General features: G+C 41.9%; 1 protein-coding gene across 6 annotated transcripts in view; it reads right to left on the reverse strand.

Moving 5' to 3' along the window:
* ATL2 (atlastin GTPase 2) overlaps window positions 1–23,987 on the reverse strand; it is a 53,054-nt gene that overhangs the window by 15,249 nt on the left and 13,818 nt on the right. For 4 of the 6 annotated variants that reach the window (XM_027697033.1, XM_027697032.1, XM_027697036.1 and 1 more), the window contains 3 exons: window positions 6,770–7,047; window positions 2,092–2,226; window positions 313–417 (listed from right to left, as the gene is read on the reverse strand). In XM_027697033.1, coding sequence (XP_027552834.1) covers window positions 313–417; window positions 2,092–2,226; window positions 6,770–7,047 — 518 coding nt within the window. Of the gene's footprint in view, window positions 1–312; window positions 418–2,091; window positions 2,227–6,769; window positions 7,048–21,563; window positions 21,634–21,742; window positions 21,764–23,378; window positions 23,620–23,987 lie in introns of those variants that run through there. The other 2 variants (XM_027697035.1, XM_027697037.1) reach the window with 2 other exon arrangements.

Consider the following 23,987-nt stretch of genomic DNA (forward strand, 5'->3'; position numbering starts at 1 on the left):
AAGTCTTAAAAAAGATTCTGTAACACATCTGTACACAAGCAGTTGCTACTTTGACATCTTTTGAGGGGGAAGGGATTTCCCAGTTCTGTCAGCAATCTAACTCAGCTTGGCCTTAGATAACCTTGGTTCCACTGAGAAACTTACATAGTTTATGTACTACACTGAAAATGAGACAAAGAATGAAATTTTAAATCACAGTTGGAGGAAGATATGCAGGTGATCTTTCTAGGTGTGGCTTGAGAGATATTCGTTGCCTGTTCAGGACAGAGGATTCCTGTCACTGCCATTATTTTCCAGCACAGACATTCTCACCTGGACAGAACTTGTCATGGTGCTCAGAGCAAAAACCGTTGCACAGTCTTTGATAGTGGATTGGCTATCAAAGGCACCTTGGGTATCCATGAGTAGTACAGCAACCTAGAGAGTTTTAAAGAACAGCAATAGTTAACCAAACCATTAACATTTTCATACTCCAGGCCACTGTGATAAATTATGTTTCAAGCAGAGCAAGTCTCTGCCCCTGCACCTACTTACTAAACCTCAGTCAGCTCCCTGCACACATGACACATATGCCTACAGCTGAGTAAGCAGCAGCCAGAGGGCCATGTCCTCAGCCTTAAGTGCCTGGCCTTGCCTAGTTACCTTCTCCTACAGAAATAGCCTCCCTTGGCCCAGTGGGGCACAGTGCAGTGGAACTGACAGCTCTTATTCACTGGAAGAACTTCAGTCTCAGCTGCAAATCTATCATAGTTCATCAGGGCTAAGAGTGAGATGTTTACTTTAAAAAAAAAATGAAATCTTAAAATAATTATTTTCAGAAGAAAATAAGATGATGCTGACTGTCTGCTGGAATGACAAGGAATGAAGTGAGTGAAAAAAAAAAAGTAATCAGTCCAACTCCCATCTTTGGGATCTACTACAATTCCCTTCTTTCAGTTAGAGATGACTGATAAGCAAGAACAAGCAAATGATTTGTTCCCAGAACACAAGGAGATCCTCACAACACAACTGGTTTTTAGCCAGAAAAATGTTTGGTTAGCTGGGAAATTTGTTAAAACTTCCTGCACACCACTAAGCCACTATTTTTAAGATCCATGTCCCATATTAATTGGGCATCAGATTTTTCCTTTGCAAATGCAAAGGGTATGAAATTTAAATAACCTAGAACTGACAGTTGAGAACATGAATAGCTCCAAATCACCACCAGTACTATTAGGTATATATTAATAATATCTACACTTTGTTTCTGAATTAACACCTCCAATCAAACTTTGTAGTTAAACTGACCTAAGAGTTAAAAAAGACACACCAGCTTTGACTAGAATTGGGTTAGTGCCTTTTTTCCCCCCACTGTGAGACTTAGTCCTTTTTTACAGACTGCTTGTTAAAACTATATAGAAGGACCAGCCTCCAGACACCAAGGCTGTTTCCAGTGCTTACAGCCATGCATTACATTTCACTAGAACACAGCCACAAGATAGAACATATTTTCACCCCTCAAAAACCAGTGTTTGTTACAGACCTGTTTTCACCACAGCATTTGTCTGTATATGATATTTATAACCATTAAAGTTTTACAACATTCACAGGATAACCCACCCATCAGCCTGGATGGAGTAGACTTTGCCAAAACAAAGTACACTCAGAATGAGACTATTGTTGAATTTTTCTGCTGGGTTGTGATAATCAGTCTCCGTCCTTTCACTGATCCTTACATTGATTCCAAATATGTTATGCAGCTTCTCAATGCAAAGGAAAGAAACCATCTTTGCACTGCCACCATGAAACCTATTACATACACCTACTTAAGTCATAGAATCATAAAAATGGTTTAGGTTGGAAGGGATCTTTAAGATCATCTAGTTCCAACCCCCCTGCCATGGGCAGGGACACCTTCTACTAGACCAGGTTGCTCAGAGCCCTGCTGAACTTGGCCAGAGACACTTCCCAGGATGGGTCATCCACAGCCTCTGTTTTGTTTTAAAAAACAAAACAACAAAACAAAAAAACCCACACAACTAAATGAAAACAAAAACCCCACAACACCTCCAAGGAAGACCATGAGTAAATCACGGTAAGTCAAGCACCTACCTTTGTTCCATTAGGTTTATCAATTACAAACACTTCACTCCAAATCTGAATGCCAGTGGTTTCCCGTTCACATCCACCTCTCCATGTAAACCCAGTCAATGGCTCAGTGTTTCCACCTATCCAGCAAGGAGAAGTCTACAAAACAAAAGGAAAAGCTTATGTAAAACCAAGGAGGAGATTTTTATTTTTTTCAACATGCTATGTTTCAGACTTCCACATTGTTCTTATATTTTCCTCAGAGCCATTGCAGTTGACAAGACTACACAAAATACTAAAACACAAAGCTACTCTGCTGTGTTTCAAGGATCATCCGCAAAGTGAGACTACTGCATTTCAGTGGCTGCACAACTTTTCAGTCACTGAAGAGTATATGTGCACAGTTTGAGTCTCAAGCACTCAGAGCTATGAAGAACAGCTCAGTTTTGTCCATCAATTCCACTCATGCTCTTCTTTTACAGTTGAGAAGACTCAACTCAAACACAGTACCATGTATTTTAAATACAGGAACAGCTAAACCTCTACAAGGGACAGAAGACCTGATCTTGACTTAATCCTCTCCCTTCCCCCTCACAAACAGCTGGCTAAGCATTTGCCAGTACAAGACTCCCAATGCCATCCTACAGAAGCCACAGAGAACAGGCAAGGATCAGAAGATCTACAATCTAGACTTGTCACAGTTACAAAATAGTTTCCCCTCAGTGACTAGGATTCAAGAGAAAAGGTCAGATTAAGAGTCAATCAACCCATCCATATTAAAATTTTACTGGGACATTACCCAGCTTGTGAAATAGTCAAGTACAGTTGGCAGCTAACATTCCTGGCTGATGGAATTGTAATGAGGTCTTCAAGGACAGGCAACACAGAGCAGTGGCTCACACAGAAGAATCCAGCCATTATATGAGCACGTTTAACTCAAAAATGTAGTTAATGTACTGGGCAAGAAAGGAGCACGAGCAGCACCCTGAGAAAGTTTCACTGTGATAGGTTTATATACACTGAAATCCTACACAAAAGAAGTGGCAGGCACACAACAGTTTAACTGATGAGGGAAGTTACAGAAAAACCTTTCTTTCACAGGCTGGAACACAGCAAGCTGGCAGAACAGAAAGAGACATTTAATGAATTTGCCTCAAACTGTCCAGAGCAGATTACTAGCCAGGAAAGTGTCCACTGAGAAGGTCAAGGTGGAAACTTCTCAATTCACTAGGCTATGGGCTCTTCTTAGCTGACTCTGCACTGGCAGTTTTCAGAAAAAACAGTTCAAGATATTTCTTCACATTTCAGAAAACAGCGTGAGTACCTAGGGGGTGTAAGGAATAAAAATACTTTAAACATCTAAGTGAAAGTGCTTATTTCTAAAAGGGGATGGAAAAAACACCTGCACACTTTCCTCATGTCTAACAGCATGCAGGCAATCAAACAATTCTGCAGCAGCACTCTCCCAAATGCTAACAGTGCCCCACTCAACTCTGCTATTTGGATCAAATGTGAGACAAGCAGATAAAAATTCAGAAAATGAACACAGGTATCCAAGTAAAGAGATCTACAGGTCTTTACAGGTAGGTTGTTTGGATTTGGGGTTGGTTGGTTGGTTATGCATTTTTTTCCTTTTGTTTATTTTGATAGGACCCCTCTACCAGAGAGACTAAGCAAAACCTGAAAAGCTTTCCCCTGGAGTTTTTATCCCAGAAGATGCTTATGCTTCCATGGACCATTCTAGAAATCAAAGCTCCAGGCCTGTTTGTGCTTCAGTACGCTCCAGGGTACAGTTTTGCGATGCTGAATCATATTTCAATGTACATGCCAATGGACTGTGGCTTTTTACTTTTTCAAAAGAATCTGTTACGTTATTCAACAATATGTTCCATTTTTCTTTTATACGAGAATACTTCATCCCATTTTGGTCCAGACATTATCCTTGTTTGTGACAATTCAGACCAAAACTACACATATGGTTTGAAAAGTCCCTCAATGAGCACTAAATATGACCCCACTCGATTTCATACGTGATCTGGACCATAGGAGACTTTGGTGTTTTAACTGGCACAACTTCACCCAAAGTTGCTTCACCTTATGGACGATGTTCTTAAGCCTGCCTCTAACTGACCTGTGCATCAGTTTGAAGCACTCCTAGCTTGTTACCCCCATCTTTCCTTAGCAGAAACTCAGTACTTTAAGTCTCCATCCATCAAGTTGGCTTGAAAGATATTCAAGAGATAGGAAGAGGAAAAAAAGGCCCCTAAAAGATAATTTCTCTAAATTTATTCTACACTAAGGAAAGACCCATTGCAGCTTTATTTGCACAGTGCATTAGTACACAATGCGTCTTGAAGATTAACTCAAGACAAGGTGACACTTCCATTAAAAAAAAAAAGCTTTTAAATCTAAACTTACAAGTGTTACTGCACCCAACTCTTAATAAGGCTTAAGATCACAGGATGCTTGCAGCAGCTTGCTGCTCCATTTCAAATGAGCAATCACTACACTAAGTATCAGTGCTTGAAATGAGATGTCCACCTCCCTGAAGTTAGTGAGCAACCTCAGCCACGCCAAGATCCTACCTGTGACTTCAGCTGGCACTAGTGAGATTTTCAGAATGGCAACTTTTCACATGACCTCCTGCCCTTGGTTTAAGACAAGAAAACAAGATTCTGAAGTTTCTTGGCAAGTTTTTCATCATGCACGTTAATATCCACAGGGCAGGACACCCCAAAATTGCTTGATTAGCCTATGAACTGAATGCAGTAGCTTTAGTATTCTGTGCAGGATCTAATATTTAGTTCACAGAAAATACAGACTTGTAATTGAGCCTAACTGAAAATGGAGGGATCAGACTGAGTAATATAAAACTATACCTCTCCTCCTGTGCTAAATTTGCGTAAGCAGAGGATATCATCTGACTTCACACAACTCAAGAGTGCTCAAAAGAGGAGGTGTTGCACTCATCCTCTCTCATCCCCAACTTCCATCAATCAGTTTGCAGTTCTGATGCTTGTCAAACTCTTTCCTTAATCCAGTTTACGTCACTGAGCTGGCAGGAAAACAGTTTGTCAAAGTGCAGTGTCTTCTGATGCATCACTGAGTTGGATCAGCTCTGCTAAGGGCCTGCAAGCATTACAGCTTCAGAATGTAACTGCCTGGCCAGAAGCAGCACATGGAGATCAAGATCTCTCTGTTTTTGTAAGAGATAGTTGTTACAGTAGATGGCCAAGCTTGCCTTTACCTTCAGTTTAAGAGAAACAAATGGTATTTTGAAGGACACCTACAGAAAACTGACAAAAGTGACTGCACAATAAAGGAAACCAAAGCACAACATACAATGCTGAAACAGCATTTCCATCTGCTTTGCTTTATCAACTTTTGTTTTATTTCACAATCTGAAAGTTAAGAGTATTTGCTTAAAGCCCAGCTCTCCTGTTTTTGAAAGGAATTAGCACTACCTCTACCCAGCCCAACATCTTGCTCAGACTGCTGTACTTAGGATTTTGGATTTTTCTTTTTTTGCAGGGGCTATTGGTTTTTTGGGGGGTTTCTTTGTTCAGTTGGTTTTGTCTGGAACACAGACAGGACACAAGGCGGCTTATACACACACACAAAAGGCCATCCACTGAACAGCTGTATCAAATGAAACATTTCTCCTCCCTAGGTTAAAAGAGTACTAAGAAGTTGGAAGCACCAGCTTGCTACTCTGTATTCCTCCTACCATATCCTCAGGGTCTTTCTTACAGAGCTCTTGCTATATCAGTGAGAGGAATTCAATAGCAGGCACTACTGGCATTGAGGGAAGGAAGTCTTCATCTGCCAACTATCAGCAGCTTCTTTGCAGTACTCCCATATTTCCTGTAACTGAAGGGTTCATCTTGTTTTCTACTCAAGCCAGCTAGCACAAACTCCAAAGAACAGTGACCAAAAAAGGAATCAGTTCTGGGTTTTTTAAGAGCTTCAAAGAGCAACAAAACACTGACTTATCAATATTCACTCTGCAGACTAAAAGGAACACCACAACCTGTGACAGGCAGAAGTGTATGTTCACAGAAGACCCTACCCCATCTTCCCCATATAAGCCAAGGGTTCAAAGTATAGGAGTCAAAACACCGGCCAAAAGCTACAAATTAAAAGAAGAAATTAAATTTTGGATCAGGTATTCATTGATCAATAACTTCAAAGGATTTTAAAGGTTACTGGATTGTGTTCAGAGACATTCTAAGTAGCAAACAGGAAACTTCCTCCTTTTTGCCATACATCAGACTTCAGCAGATTTAGTCCTCCAATAGCTCTCTGGTAGACTTTTATTTTTGCAATAATGGGTAAAATGAGTGGTACAATATGATTTCAGGAGATCAAGTCAAAGTAAGACTTCTCCAAGCCACCACATGGATGAGCCCTTCCCCAAAGCTCAAGTAGGCGGCCTCACATTCCCTCATTCAAGTTCTTCTCATGTCCACTTACACCAGGACACCCATAAGTTCCCCTGACAACCACAAGAAAACGTATATTGAAAAACTGTCACTTAAATACACTTCTTGACAGTGCAGAGAGAGTAACTGGCTTCCCCACCCGCCCAAATGAGTAAGAAAAATTTGACCTGCTATATTTGTTCCCAAGTTAACAAATACAAAGGTGAATGACTAAAACACCAAACTGTTTTTCTCCTGCAGGAAAACTCCAAATTACTCACCCTGTTATACATGTATCTAAGCATGAAGTCCAGCAGAAAAGATTTTCCTTTGCGGAAAGCTCCTGCTACAGACACAACTACTATGTTAAGATCTTTTATGTGTTCCTGAAGCAAGATTTTTTCCAATGCTGCTTCATCTAATTCAAAGTTATGGTCATCTTCGTGAGCAAGGACAATCTGTATGGGGCGCGGCTTATCCAATTCCACCTCGTCATCTGAGTCTGGCAGGGCATCTGAGTCAGGCAGGGCATCCTCCTCTTCTTCCTCATAATGCTTACCTGCAAATTGACAGGTGAGAACACATTAGAAAGTCAGAGCTTAGGGCACCAAACATGGTATTTTTGTGGTTTGTGGGGGGGGGGGGTTGTTGTTTTTTTGGGTTTTTAAGTGAAGCCTTGAGCTGGGCTTTCATTTCCAGCAGCTGAAGTGATGTTCATGGGAATGCATGTGCGCAGCAAAGAGATCCACAGTAGTTCCCTGCTCATTTTCATCACCTTTGTGTATAGTCTACATTTCACATCTTCAGCATTATCTATGTTTTTTAAAAAATCACAAAAAACCCTTGATTTTCAGCTTCAAAACCCCTTTTAAAAGCTTCTTAAGTATAATTTCTATTAAAAATCACTGGTCTTCTTATCTGGGAAAAAAGGAATAGTTTAAAATAAGCTCCAAAGAGGACCAAAAAAGGCCATTTTGTTATCACCACCTTCTTATACTATTGTAAGGGAGTGGAGGGTGGGGGGAAATGAATGTTTTCTGGCAGTTTTGCTTGCCAACATGTACAAGCAAGACCACTGATCTAGTATGGAACCCCAGGATAACACACACCAGATGCCTACTCTCCTCTCTAATTCCAACACATGATACCTGTTTCAAGTCTCAATACAGGACAGACTTCAGAGCATCTATTCACTGTTTGCAAGAAGAAGATAAACTCTTGAGCATGTCCGAGGCCTAATACTCCTGGGATAAGAAAACCCAAAAACACTGGAAGTAGTTTCTGGCTTCATACTCTTCCTGTGACACACTACTAAGCACGACTGAGTAACAACTCTTTCAAAAATAGTTGAGACTATTTTATACACAATTTCATAATAAATACCCTTTCAGGATCAACCCATAGTTGAAAGAACTGTAACTCAGATTAGATTTAAGTTACTAATGAATTACAAGGTAACACAGCCCTTCAGAGATACACTATAATAGTACCAATATCCTATTTTCCTGACCTCTACAATTCAGAAGTTATTGGGTTAGAGGCTTAAAAGAAAACCAAACTGACCTATCCAAGATGAAACCTCTCTTGTTCAAGCATCACAACATCAAAGTTTGCCCCACAGCAGAAACGAACTCCATTCCTGATTCCACTTTTCCTAGGAAGCATCTGAAAGTGGTTTTGTGCTTACAGAACCGCCTCCCACTCCAGACTTACATTTTGCCACATTCTAATGGAACCCCATTTGCACAAACCTGATCAAGGCAGTTACTTATCTGGAGTTACCACATGGGAATTTAAGTACCCTGTCCCAGCCATGCTTGCAATTTCCAAGCACTGCTCCAACAAAGACAAAGCAGCTGCCACCTCCAGTCACTTGATGCACTGAGCGCAGGTATGGCACATGGCCCCCATGCTTCCTGAGGAAGAGCAGCCCACAAGAAGTGTTCTCTTGCAGGATGTGTCCATGAGGCACCATGGAACACACCAGTTTCGTTCACTTATGGCAGAGAACCTGCCAGTACTCGCAGGATCTGCCAAGTCACTCTTGCCAGACTTTGCATCCCAGATACCATCCTCAGCAAGACTTATGAACAGTGCTCCAACACACTCTGTTTTGTGGATGTAATGAGACATTTGAGTTATGACTGCGAACATGAAAAACTGGTAACATGGTGACCCTGGAGTTTTTCCAGCAACTTTGTCCAGTTCTGACAACATTTCATTTAATTGCAAATGACAGAACATGTTTCCATTTCCAAGCATCAAATCTTGTGCTGCCTCGAAGGCCAATGGCACTAAATCTTAAAAAAATTTGGTTTGAATATATTAAGCTAGTGTGGTACTTGGTTTGAACAGGAAGTAAACTTGAATGCTTAAATCCTAAGCAGGTAGAACTAAACTCCAACATTATCCAAGTGGGTGTGCAGAGCAGCCCCCAGCATCACCCTAACTCAAACTGATTGATAAAGCAGGGCAACAAATTGATTATACTAGCAGGTCTGACAACTAGAAGCAGTAACTTTTAAAAGAGAAGTTGTCAGCAGGATACCAAACTATACAAACTACATTGACACAATATTGGTCACCACTTCATAGGAAAAACTCTCACCTTTGGCCTAAAGTTTTTGTATTCCCAGATATTAAACAAGCACTCTTTTTTGAAAGAGTTTAGAAAACAGGCTTTGCCCCATATAGGCAGGATCCTTTGTAGGCCAGAAAACTTGGGAGGATAGCCCAGGTACGAAGGTATGAAGATTTTGACAGTCAGAAAGAATGCCTTCAGTGTCACAGCCTAGAAACATAAAGGGAATAATTCTATTGATAAAAGCATTAAAGTTAGATAGTTCCAAGAAGAGATGCCTGTGTTTTAGCAAACATATCCACACAATGTTTTGAAGCCTCTGCTTCTAACACACGTCCCTGGCAACAAGTTTAACTTGTTGACTTAAAACAGCCTTATATTCTTTTATTTAAATGCAGTGAGGTATTGGTTTTGTAAACTATGGCAGACTGCAAAATAGTTTGAAGCTACATCTGTAGATTTTCTTCATTCACTTGGAGCCTGACACTAACCATCTTGTCCTACCTGGAAGTCATCAAAACCCTGGCAAACCTCAAAAACCTCAAGCTGCAGCAGCATCCTTCTGCCACTGCAGAGCACAGCCACCCAATGCCCCTTCAGGCCAAGCAGCTTTCTGAACGTCAACTAGAATGGCCCTTTATCATTAGTTATTTATAAACAAGCAGATCCTCCCTATCACAAGTAGACAGCACTATCAAGAGCTTACACACAATATGTCCATTAAAAGCTCACAACTTCTTGTTAACAGCATTCTGCACCACTGAAGCTCATTAGCTCAGAGGGGACAGGAGACAGGATTCATCTTAGACCCTATTCAACTCCTATTAGATTTCACTTACCAGCAGAAATTGGAAAGTCAAGTCCAGATCATCAAGTTTGTTTGTTTGGGGTCAGGTTGGTTCGTTGGCCTTTTTTTTTCTACTAGCCAGCCTAATATATTTGAAAGTTCCCAACCTACCTAGAAAAAAGACCATCATTGCCATCAATCAAGCACTTCAGAGGGTGGAGAGCTACAGTGTTGACAGCTGTGAAGGAAACTTGATCCATCCAGAAGAGCTGGTTTGATAACTTCATGCTTGAGCGGCAGAGAACACCCCTCCTTTCAAAATTTTGAACTAGTTAGCAATTACCAGGACAGACACTGCACAAGTTAAGCATGTGAACTATAGAACAAGTGCTACTGCCCGTCCCAGCAGCATAATCAGCATATGCTAACCTGTCAGGTGTTCCTGGCAGACCTCACAGCCTTTTGTGGTCCTTTATGCTGCCTTCTGGCTGCTCACCCCCTTATTCTGGCTAGTTACTGCCTCAGGCAGCACTGGAGTACTTAGGAAGCCTTTCTAGAAAGCTTCAGCATCCTGAGCAGAGAGATCATCTTCCACTTCCAAGAATTACTTTCAGTGCAGTCTCTGGAAACAATGGTCAGGACAAGAAGCCCCACTTCACTGTCCAGTTTTCTGCAAAAGCATTGTAGTAAGTTGTCAAAGTAGTTCATAAAATAAACATGCTGATAGCACTGTCGAGTCAGGCCAGGAGATAATGAAACTCAGAACATGAAGCCCTGTTCCTCAGTTCTGTCCCCTTCCTCGCCTGCCCCAGCACAGTCAGACCATACTACTCAGAATTTAAGTTGATTTGTCCTAAAGCCCAGTCTAAGAACCAGAGACTACCCTAGGCTCTTGCAACAGTCAAATCCCAGCAAATCAAGTATAAAACAGATGAGGACTAACTGCAGAAAAGGTGCCATTCACAGAATGACCACTTCTACACTGAAGTGTTCCTAGCCAACTGGACAGTAATTTGGACTTGCAAAGTCAATGGCAGCCTCCCTATTATAGGCCTCCATGACAGTACATTTCAGTACTGCTACAGAGGCAACCAAAACAACAGACTTGTGTTCAGCTGGGGGGTTTGTTTGGTTTTTATAGTACGTCAACACTTTGATAAGTCCAGTTCCACCCCAGTAATGGAGTTACCAACCCAGCACATCCACCCCAATACATTCACACTGAGAAGGGTTTTTTCATAGGCATGTTTCATGTTCACAACAGCCAGGCAAGGCTGCCTCCTGCCACAGTACTGAAGACAGGCTGGTAGATTCACCCAGCTCAGTCACAGGGTTGGTCTCTATGCTGTTGGAAATGTGCACAGAAGACATGGACCTCAGGTTTTTAATACATACAGAAAAGCTCTCATATGTCAAAGCATATGGCACTAGAACTTGTAGCAGTGTTGCAGGCATTTTTCTTTTTTCAAGAGGTTCATCTGACCTTCTCTACTACTGAACTGACAGACTCCAGACTATGGTCCTGTCTATCGCTCTGTCTGAGATGACGCAAAAACATCATCAACTGGACCTGCCCCTGAAGTCTGCCATCCTTTCAGGCCTATTACTATGGCTGTTCACTAATCACTCCCTACTTCATTTTTGGCTTCTTCCAACCTGAATTATTCAAATGGAACCAGTGGGCTAATGCACAGTTCCGACTGGCATAATCACTTCCTAACCCAGGTCAAACAGGGTAGGAGACACAAGAGAAGCAAGACACAGCAGCAGACAGATTTGAATGGAAGCAAATACAGCCAAGATACTACCACTCAGTTTCCCTATAAACTTCTCACTCCACTCAGCAACAACTACAGCAGGACTACTGTTTACAGAGATACCAGCTAAGTATCCAGAACAAGCACCATTTGTTGAAATACTAAGCCAGATTTTGAGAACAGTAGCCTCTTGTGTAAGCAGACAGTATTTCAACTGAACAAACTCGACTAAATAACCCATTTCTTAAAGTATGAGGTAAAATGAAAAGCTAATTCCTGCTTCCTCTAAGTACACAGCCAGCAGCTGATGACCTACTTGTCCTGCAGTGTAAGAACACAAGAGCGAAAGCACTCAGCTACACCCAAGTGCTATGAAAATAAGAGACAGCCTGCTCTAAATGCAAATTCTTCCCTTTAAGCACATTAATTGAAATAAAGTACTAACATAGTTACCTTTAAGTTTCAACACAAATACAGCTTAAGCTCTTTACACACATCATTCACATTCTTTCATAAAGGAAAAAAAAAGCACACACTAATTGCTAAACTCAGTTTTACACACAGTATAGGTTTTTGATCAACAAGCAGTGAATGACAACTAGTAATTGCTTCTCTGGGCAATGGGTTGAACAAAAACAACTCTACACAGATGCAAAACAACATTAAAATAAATTTAAATCCCATTTGCTTTTTAGTGGCATAAGACTTGGATTATGAAGGAAGTCTAAATAAGTCACTTTCATTAGTGTAGCTGTCTCTCATCAGTACTTCTTTGCTCTACTACAAGGCTCTATTACAAGGAGTTTCGACACTTCAAGCTGTACATCTTCTGGCTGGTAGCCTTAATATCTTGTTTGTACATAAATCTGCACTTTGCTACAGGTCCAATTTTAAATCAAGACTTCCAGTACCCCTGAATACTTCAGCTTTCAGCATCTTCAGAACTCTTTTTCCTGGTGCTCTACAGACACCACACGTTTGCCTCCACACAACAGCGATCCAAGTCTCCTGCTCATATTTCAATACAGATACACAAGGGGTTTCCCCGCCATCACCTCAGTGGTAAAGAGCAAGCAGAAGTGGGCTACACTAACCTCAAACCATCTGGCTTGAAATCTTGTTCAACTTCCTGAGGGAGTTCACAGCTTGATTCAAAATCTTAAAATAAGTTATCATGAGGAAACTGCTGCACTGCATTTAAATGTAATGTATTCTCTCAGAGCTTCACCCAGGAAGTTTTCCTTGGAGAGAAAGGAGAGGAAGTGCTTAAATCTTTCTTGTTTTGGTGTACTGAAAGAAGTGTAGGCATGTGTGAACTGAGTTCCAGAGGACAGAAAAACAGGCTAACCTTCGAACCTTATTTGGACACATCTTCTGGGGGGAAAAAAAAAATCAACACTAGATTTAAGGCACAAAATTGTGCTCGCCTTTCTCCAGCAGTCCCACTCCATGCAATAAACTCACTTGAAAGCTATGGGGCTGCCACAGACCTTAATGCATCACTGCTTTCCTATTTCTGACTAGCAAATACTGCCAAGTAGCTCATTTTAAGGCCAGAAATAATTAAATGTTTTGAATATTTCAGCTATAAATAGCACTGATGAGCTAAGTTCTGAAGATTTGTTTGGACATCCAATAAGACTGACAGAGGAGTAGGGGTGAAGGGGGGAAGACACATTTAACTCTCTGTTCCTTCAGGGCAAAGGGATGTTAAAGGGACAGATCTAGAACTGTTACATAAACCGTGAGCTGAAGCGAGAAGTACCTGGAGCTACAATTCTGCCAGGCAAGGGGAAAAAGAAGATACTCTGATGACCTAGATACCTATGAAGCACCATAACTAATCAAACAATAGGCCTGTCTACTCCTAAGTGCCTTAAACTGATTCTCTGTTGAATGGTCTGCATGCATGCAGGAGCTCTCCCCTATACAAAATACTGATAAGATGGCATTTTGCATTCTCCATTTATGGGGACAAAAACATCAGAGAGAGACTTCTTATAATGAAGAGGTGTAGCAAAAAAATTCAACCCTCAAATTCAGCTATTCTCAGCAAATAACTACAAGTACAAGAATACCAATAAGCAGAGAATAAGACAGAAGCAGCACAATCCCTAACACCACCCAGTAAGTAAAATATATATATATATAAATATAAAAGGACTGCTTTTCAGAAAGCACATCATGAACGTGGTAGGAAAGATATTCTTCATAGCTACAAGGAAAAATGTGAAAGGCAGGGATAGTGGCAAAACATGCTTCTCATCCCTCTTCCATTCTGCCCAAAACCCAGAGCTATTAATAGGACACTCACTGAAGGACCTAACAGAATCTCTGTCCACAGTAAGGTTTACCAGTACTTTTCCAGCCCCCTCAGAGAATGCTGTATTAGAATACTAAGGGCAGATGGAAACACTAAAAGGCCTCTTCCTCACCTTTTCTCCCATCTTATTCATCACGTAGGTTCTTGAGGATGGGAATGAAAATATACAGGATCTGATAGTGTCCTAGTTCACCACTAACTCTGGAAACTGCAAGTGAAAGCCCCTTGTGAACACTGCAAGCAAACTGGATCCTTGCAGGCCACACACATTTAAACCAGGAAAACTTCCACTTGTATTCAAGAGTGATTTTGCTTAAGGTTGCTGCTCACCCAAGAAGTCAGTATTGTCTAACCGGTTTAGGCCATAACTACATTTTATGTACCTTGTATACATTCCTCATGAATACATGCAGCCAATAACGTGAACAATGATCATCCAACCTAAACCAACATTTTGAGCGAGAACGATAGGGAGAAAAGAATAAGGCGAGAGATGCCAACTGCAATTACCCATGTTTGATCTTTAGATTGGCAGTCAGAACAGGTTTAGTCACCCAGATGTACCATGGCCACAGAGGAGCTCAGCAGAAAGCAAGGCAAGTTCTCCCTTTGGCTGTACAGGAGGGTACACCAAAGGGCCAGGTTTCAGACTCATTTCCAGGATAAACAAGCTGTCAGTCAGGAGCACCAATACATTTAAGGAAACATAGTAAGCCAAAGAAGCTTCAACTTTTCTTTTTTGATCAAACCATGCTTTTAACAAGCTGAATGACATCCGGGCTTTTATCAGCAATTAGCATGGCCAGCAGGACCAGGGCAGTGATCGTCCACCTGAACTTAGCACTGGTGAGGCCACGCCTCAAATACTGGGTTCAGTTTTGAGCCACTCACTACAAGAAAGACATTGAGGTGCTGGAGTGTGTCCAGAGAAGGACAGAAGCTGGTGAAGGATCTGTGGAGCAGCTGAGGCAGCTGGGGGAGTTTAGCCTGGGGAAAAGGAGGCTCAGGGGAGACCTTATCACTCTCTACAACTACCTGAAAGGATACTGTAGCCAGGCAGGGGTCAGCCTCTTCTCCCACGTAAAACGTGACAGGATGAGAAGAAAGGGCCTCAAATTGTGCCAGGGAAGGTTTAGATCGGATATTAGGAAACATTTCTTCATGGAAAGGGTGGTCAGGCATTGGAACAGGCTGGCTCAGAAAGTGGTGTTCAAAAAACAAGTGGATGTGGCACCTGGGACAGGGTTGTAGTGAACATGGCAATGCTCTGCTAAGGGTTGGACTCCATGATCTTAGAGGTCTTTTCCAACCCTAACGATTCTATGACGTTTCTAACCAAAAATGACCTTTTAGCCCAGCCTTCAGTTTACACTCAGCTTCCCACCTCCCTTTAAGTTCCTGCAGCTAAGAGCCTTCCAGCCAGTTTTTCCAGCACTGAACTCCAGGATTCTGTTTTATTAGAAAGTTCTACATTTCATTTCAAAGAATAAAGAGCAGTACAAGGAGAGTATAGGTTTACCTTATAAAACTGCCTTATCTAGATCACACAGTTTACAAAACTGATATAGTAACTACCTTCAGACACCTTCATGGAGAATTTCAATTTCTTCTCCTTCTCCCTTCTTAACCTGGCAGCGTCACTAACACCCACCAGATGAAAGGGAAGTGTGACAGAGGAAACACAACATGTGCCAACACAACTAACACCCAGATCAACAATGTGAATCAAAACAGGAAAAAAAGTTCCACACAAGGCACAATTCAAGAGAAAAATCACATTTTGCATGTGTTCATTTTATCTCCACTGGAGGAAGAGATTTTTCTCACACAACTACAGCAAAAATAGTTTTTATTAGAGTTCCTAATGCTGAGCACATAGAGGAGGAGGGCTGGATTTTCATATCACTCTCCTGCAATTAACCCATAATAATTGATACAGTACCTAACTAAATACCAATCCTTCAATGCCCTGCACCTACTACCACAACTCCTGAGCCTCTGCCAGGCATCACCACTGCTGCTACACATAAATCCCTTGCTAAGGCAACAGCTCAAAGTACATTAATTCTGCCAATAGGACAGTGCCAGTAACTGCCTCCTCTCCCCGTTGCCTCTTCAAGCCTGTTTCAATAGCGCAGCTGAGTCTTAATCACCCACTCAAAGGACTCACCCACTCTTTCCCATTTCCAGCACCATGCTGCCTTTCCTGCTAATTTTGCCACATATCTAATGCTGCTTAGAATCAACTCAGCTAAACAAACCAAACCAGCAGAAAAAGCAATCCAATACAAACAGCTTCCTACAAACTTTATCACCTCTTAGATAAGAATCCAATGAGCACTGGAACTGAAGACAAACAAAATGCAGAGCTACGCAGCTTCCTCTGCAGGGCACAGGGTTGATTCTGCTGGACTGTGGAACAGTACAGGGTTGCTGCCCTCTCTCTTGCACCACTGTCCCAGGTCCAGGCACCAACTTATCTTGAACACAAACTGATGTGCTGTGCACTCTACAGCCTCTGAAACAGCTGCACCAGCACAACTGAGGGGGAGGCACAAAATGCTTGACTGGGCACTGGTGCCAAAAGAAAAGTTCAGCTCTGTGACTACAACCTAATTCAGCTGGAAAATTTCTCCAGACTCTCAAAACTCACAAGTACAGTTAAGAAGTGTGTTCATGTGGAAACTGACTTAGTGATATGTGAGAACACTGCAAACACGGGTAGACAACTGGGCTGTAACTGGATCTGACTGTGTGTTGCCAAAGATTTGTCTCGATCTGAAAGTTCAGATTTAGGCTGAGCTAGCCAATACATTTGTTAACCTTCACTTAAGAACACAGTTTCCTTCCTTTACAAATTGAGGTTAACACTAGTTTCAGTTTTGTCAGTATCTCAGGCTAGGATGTGTAACTGGTGGGAAGACCTTGTGCTTGGCATAGTCCTTCTGGCAACAGAAGAGCATTCCCTTGATCATTTCTACTGAATATGCTGTAGCTGCTATGAGCTGTGTCTACTAAAGAATAGATTAATTTTGATTTCAAAATCACTAGCTAAGGTCTCACAGGGACACTATAAAACACCTACACTTCAGTAGCTCAGTTCCACGCAATAAGCACCTTTGAATGTTCAAAGGGTTCAAGACTTACCCACTTACCTAAGCATCTTTAACATCATTCACAACACTTGACACCGTTAGCCACTGCTAGCAAAACAAGCATTTTTCTATTTTAAACTGCATTTTCCCAGCACAGGAAATGCCATTGTCATGTATGCACTGACCAGTCAAGCCTAGTGGTATAGAAGTGAGAGGAAAGAATTACCTCTTTTATGCAATCTCAGAGGTAAGACAAGCCACACTTAAAAAGAACAAACACAGAAGGGAGCTGGTTACTACTTCTCTTTACATCAAGTTCTCAAACTTGTCTAAATACATCTAGCCAATCTAACTGCTCTTCTACAAGCCAGCACACCACACCATATGTTGAAACCACAAAAGGTTTAATATACATCTTTCACTTGGGTGGAGAAAGAAGAGGGAAATACAATCCTACAAAGACTGTACGTTTTAACACTCCCCTCCACCCAACAGTTTAGTCTCTGTAGATCATATTTAGTGTCCTCATTCTGTGGATCCATGAAATCTTCTCTTACAACATGTAGAATAAACACTAGGGAGAAAAGTCCAGGATTAGAAGATGAACTGAAACAGAGATAGACAGCAGTGTGCTCCTCTTCAAAGCTCACAAAAGCTTAATCTAGTCCTAATGCACTAAAGAAATAAGTCAACAACAGATTACACTAAAGAACAGCTTAGTTTGATATTTGATTAATGAAACAGAGATATGCCTGCAACTCAAAGTACTTAGAGCAAGACTCTAAGAATAACATTCCGTCTTTCACAAGCCAACTTCCAACCTCTTCAAAAGCACCAAATTGCATTTCAAGAGTCTTCTCAAACAAGCAGGATTCCTCATAGCATCTGAAGGTCCCACAAGTATTTAATCACACTGGATATCTAAATGTTGCAATTACATTTTTTCTATTGAAAAAAAAAAGCTTGAAAGCAGAACTTGCATTTCTTAATGATCCTACCACATTTTATTTTGAAAGCTTTTTTTTCCTTTTAAATCTCAGTCTAAGACGTGAAAAGTTTTCAGTATTTATTTCTACAGTACTATTAGCTCTAGAAAATACTCCAGTTTTGTGTCCCAACCTTCAAAAGCATTACTTACTGCATTACTTACTGCACTTTTCAAAACAATTTCTGTACTAACAAATCTGACATACTAGCACATAGAAAGATTTCTTTTAAGAATTTTGTACTGCATTCCCTCCCTATCCTCATGACAAGCTTAAGACTTTGTTGCTTGAAAGATAAGTGATAACTGCCTTGAGGGCAGTTTTAAGGCCATGTTTGGAATTACACTGCTGTCGTGATCAGAAATAGTTCTTTAGTATTAGTTCAGGATTACAAAGTATTTAAGAAATTTAATTCTCTCAAAAGCAAGATGACTTCTTGTTTTAAGAAAGTGATTTGATTATATCAAGAACCTTAACTTAATTTTCTACAGCAGTCATTTTGACTACTATTCTATGTTTAAGCAATACATTAAAGGGGGCAAAGCTTCTGTCTTCATGCCCAGCACTTCACATACTTGGAGTGACTGTTCCTGCCCTGAAATCAGTACTGTTATGATTTCCATATTAGGCAAAGGATTGACAGATTGTACATTTTATTTCCCAACTGTTTACAGTCCCCCAAGTAGATCACACCACACAGACCAAGGTATATAAAAAGGCACAAGTAAAACCCAGAAGACCCTTTCTTTCATGCAGAAGAGGTGGAGCAGTGGATTAAGACAGCACTGCAAGTTTGCAGGCAGTAGTATCACAGGATAAGGCTTAAAGAGACAGTTAAAATAACTGCACTTATTCTTCCACTCAGCAGTACCACCCCGTTTGAGAAGATAAGAGGTGAGAACAACTTTTCCAAGTATGCGCAACACACAGAAAGCAGTCCCAACTAATATGTCAGTACAAGCAGTTGACAGATGTTCTCCAACAAGTTCCTGTAATTTTCAATCCAAGTAAAAAAAAGCCATCTTGTTATCCTGAAACCATTATAAAACACATTGCTCAAAAGACACTCCATATATTTTACTGAAACCAATAAGAACTTGTAAATTCATCATGTTTATCTCTATGGTGATAGTGGGAAAATAACCATATTATAATTTGACACTAACTACAGACTGGAACATGATTCTGATCTAACTGGAACAACAACTGCATAAAAGCAAATTAAGTTCTACTCTCAAACATCAATTCACTAGAAATTACATTCTACACTCCATGTCTATAATCTGTACAGCATCTTATTAGTTCACGTCTTGAACATTTTGGCTTCTACTCCAAACTTTTAAGAGAAACCTACCATGACTTGCAGCAGCACACAAACCCCACCCTGCCATGCAAAAATTACCCATATATAGGGCTGAAATTGCAACCATCATTTGCTCATCATCTGCACTGAAAATAGATCTGGAAATACATTTAGCACAAGAAAGAAAAAAAACTACATGAGACACCTCCCCTCCTAGTAAAGCATATAAGAATAACCCTCATACTGTACACAGGCTGTAAATACAGGCCCAGTAACCAAACTGTAAACAAATTCCTTTTCCAAAAGGCATTTTTTGTGCAGTCTTACAGTTCTGACAGCTCTCCTACCTATTCCTCCATGATAGAGAAGAGCAGGGCATTCTTTTAAAGGAAGCTGGTCTTTCATTAATCATTTCTGCAGAGGCCCAAATGGACTCTTTCACTTTAAATTTCATTTCCTATTAGTCCTGCTCATGAGTTCATCAAGTGAGCATCAAACAGGATGCCCAATATCCAGCTTACCTGCACTCACTCAGGTAACTTTTGCTGGACTGCCTTGGATGCTACGTGGCTCAGTAATGCCATCTTTGGTGGCAAATATTCTACTTTAAGTTTTTCCAACCTTAAAGATAAGCCGGCCACTAATCATTATAAAATAAGCATAGCTTTTTTTTCCCCCTGTATTTAATTACTGGAAGAAGATATTGATTTAGCTTCACAGATCATACTCAGCACAAAGACCTACTATTCTCACACTAGAATGAGATATAAACTAGTATTGTTACTTCAAGGAGTAACATCCCCGTGGAGCAGCCTCTACAGGTTCCAGACAAACTAAGTAGATAACTTTAGGAGGTTATTCACATGCTTACACATGGTATGGAGACAATTCACTAAGTGACTTTTACCAGCTATGGCACTACAATGGGTATGTACACTCCGTTCCAAAAACAAAGGGGGACAGCAAGGTCCTTGCTTTGCTGCAGAGAGAGAACTCCAGTTAAACACCAGCTTGCCAAGCACTACCTTGTGCCTCAGAGCATCTCCCAGTAACTCATTTGTACACCTACAAAAACCAACGGGTTTCAAGTCTTGCGAGATACATTTAGTCAAATTAGAATTAGCAGTGGAAGAGGAAAGACAGATATTTGAACTCCTCAGATTTCATTCCATGTTTCTTAAGAGGGCAGTGGTTCAAATTCCAAGTTTAAATACCTTCGTCCAACCTTTGGAGTTGGAGGAAGGAACTTCAAAAATTCCTCCAACTTTTATATTCAAAGTGTTTCAAAAAGCTTGGCAAGCACATAAAAATCTCAGTTCTTGGAAATGAACACTACATAAAATATATATTCAGAAATAAACAGAAGGTAAAGGTCAGGCAAGTTAGTGACCAATGCTCTCAGAACATCAGTTCCTATTGGGTATTCATTTGCTGCTGGAAATGCCCTGATTATAATCCTTGTCCTAACAGACATCATTTATTTCTTATCAGTCATTTCTTTGCACCTAACTGAAATAGCAGACATCAATCTGAGCGATGATTTCACATATTCAAACTTGTTCATTTGCTTGTTCTGGTCTTTCAGACACAAATCCCAAGCCCACAAATGTATTCATGTAAATCAACTCCCTCCACAGCACTATGACCTCAAAATCAGCTACAGGATAAGATAATATTCATTATCAACAACAAGCTTCCAAGAACAAGCAAAGCTACTTCTGTCTTTCCTCCAGGACATCTTAAAAAGTTCATGTTGCTGAAAATGCTTTAAAAAAGGAACGCAGTCATTCTCCAGCAAGAGTAAAGTCTTAAAAACCACCATATAATGGTTATACCATATATAAGTATTTCTGAAAATTTTCAGTTGTTTGAAAACAACAAATACATCTTGCCTATGCAGAAACTTAGAAAATATTTTTTGTGCCTTGCTCACCTTCCATAGTTGAGGTTAAAGACAAAACCTAAAATACTAATAACTGGTATAGTAAGTTTAAGAAGTTAATGCAGCATTTAGCAAAAAGCTGGAAAAATGCACTCCAAGCTGGCAGCTCACAGATCACATTGTAGGCACAGCATGCAGCAACAGTTTAAAAAAACCCGAAAAACAAGGCAGCAATTCAGCCTGATTTTAAAGTTTAAAACTTCCCATTCAAGGACTGCCATGAATATCAAAAATCATCCCAAGGATGGGACCTGTTCATAACAGCACTGCAAGAACAAAAGCAACTTCAAACCTAACTTACGTAAGGTGACGTGTAAGTGAAATTTGGCAGTTTTCCTTATGAACGTCCTTGCAACAGAAACTTCCATGGACTGCGATAAGATGTACAACAGTCTACCAACAGGCACAAAGTTAAAACTAGGGTGGAGACTAACGCCACTGCAGCTCAGTACCAAAACAAGGACACAGAACTTAATTTACCTGCATTTCCATCTGCTTATTACACCTGGTTTTGAAGTTTAGGCAAAACTCAACAGTTGGACAGGATGTGACACCGCCATCAGGAGATAAGTGCTCTTCCATTACACTGGAGGAAAATCCCCAGCCCTTCTCCCCTCCAACAGACCTGCTTTATCCAGGTTACCAGCATGAGGTGGTGTCCCTATTATTATTAGGGCAAGAAAAGAAAATAATCCTTCATCTATCACAGTAACTTGCTCCAGCCAGTGGTACTTTATAAGTACAATCAGTAAGCAAACATTGGTCACTGATATTTAACCAAACCACAGGGACTGCAGTCAGCACAAGGTACCTAAGAAGTGTCAGGACTCCTTCAAGACCTGGCTCAAGCACTCCTGTCCATCCAACATTAAGAAGAGCTGCCTGGCCTCCCAAACCAGAAGAGACTGTCACATTTAAAGGAATGCTTTTACAATAGTTCAAGTAAAACAGTTCCGTGCCCAAACTATTTCAGAAACGTTTTTAAGTTGCAAGCAAGTGAACATGAAAAGGAAAGAACACAGCCTTCCTCAACCCCACTCACTGCCTTCAAAATTATTTCAGCTGAAAAAACAAAGAGCTATTGCTATTATTTGAGGAGGTGCTGTGACACCATTAGTGACTTCAGGGTAAGTTAGAACATAACAGCTGTTAAGCAACACTTAGTAATGGTACAAGAGGAGTTACAGGACTCTCCTGTTACATTTCTCTTCTTGTAACTATTCCAACCTACCACTCTGCTTTATTTCACTGTACAGAAGGCTGTTCTGCAGGCAAGCACAGATCATCCACAGCTGTACATGCACACCCTATCACAAAAGTTATTCCATGACTAAAGTACACAAGCAAAATGTGCATGTTTCCACCGCTAATGATGACATAGCTAATTAAAGGCCATTTATTACAGGTGTGCTGGTGCTTTTATGACCCTGAGAAAGTTATGCAATAATCTAATGCTTTGAGATTATTAAACAACAGAGCGGCAAAAACACAAGAGAACCGCCAAAGGAAACCAAGCAGTGCTGGGAGGGAGAGAAATCAGTACTTCAGCAGTAAAGCAGTATCATATCCTCAATTTCGATCTCTGGACTCTTAAATTATTAAAATTGCAATGCTGCCAAACACAATCAAACTTTTCCACGTGCTCTGAAGCACTGCCTTTTCCTCCCTGTAAATCAAGCCAGGTGAGTTGTCACTCTGCATCTCCTAGTTTATAGTGTGGTTAGATTTCCCAGTCTCTAGCTGGCTTGCAAATCAAGCAATTGAAACCAACAATGGCATATGGCATCTGCTGGGTTTTGTTTAAACTGTGCCCAGTCCAATCGTGCTGTTTCCAAATTAAGTGAGAGTTACACAACAAATATGTTAAAATAGTTCGGCGTTCCAGTGCAGCGCTAAAAACTTCACATGATCCAACTCATGTGTACAACCCTCACAAGTCCCAGGTGCCCCCTCTCACACAGCGTACGGCAGAGACACTGCTACGAGCTCTCAGCTTTTAAACTGTTCTTGAGGAATAACCATACTTAAAAAAAAACACACTGCGCAGGCTCCAGCACGCCCGGGGCTAAAACACCGCGCCGAAGCCAGGTCCCATCGCCACCAGAGGATAGATTACCAGCGAGAGCAGCGCTGACAGCGGAGTGCACCGGGTCCATTCGGGGGCCGGACCGGCGCGGGTCAGTGCCCTCCTTCCCGGAGCTGCTCCCTCCTTCAGCGGACGCGGCTCCGGGAAAGCCGGGCTGCCTGGCTCCGCTCCCGACACTGTGCCAGGCGAGCGCCCCACGGCCCGGGGGCCCCTCCGAGCCTCCCCCCAACCCCGGCGCCTCACGGGGCCGACGCGCACCCGGGCGGGCGGCCCGGCCACACCACAGCAGGGAATAAGGTCACCCACAGCGGCCCCCGGGCCGCCCCCGCTCCCCCCGGCTCCGGCTGCCCTCCGCAGCGCGAGAGGCCCCGGCCGCAGCGCGGGGAGAGCGGGGTGACCCCGCCGAGGAGCGGCCGCGCGCCGGGCCGAGGGGCAACGGCCGCGGCTTCCCCGCCTCCCACCACTCGGGGGGAGGCAACCGCCCCCGCCATTTTGAGGAGGGGGGAGGCACGGGGGGCCTCCCCCGGCGCCGCGCGGTGCTGCCGCCGCGCCCGCCCAGTCCAGCGCCGCGCCGCGCCCCGGCCGAGCCGGGCCCCCACCGGCACATGCTCGCCACCGCGGCGGCGGGCACCTTCCCGC

This window comes from Neopelma chrysocephalum, unplaced genomic scaffold (genome assembly GCF_003984885.1).
Source record: "Neopelma chrysocephalum unplaced genomic scaffold, ASM398488v2 Primary Assembly neopelma1_117, whole genome shotgun sequence".
Taxonomy (NCBI): Eukaryota; Metazoa; Chordata; class Aves; order Passeriformes; family Pipridae; genus Neopelma; species Neopelma chrysocephalum.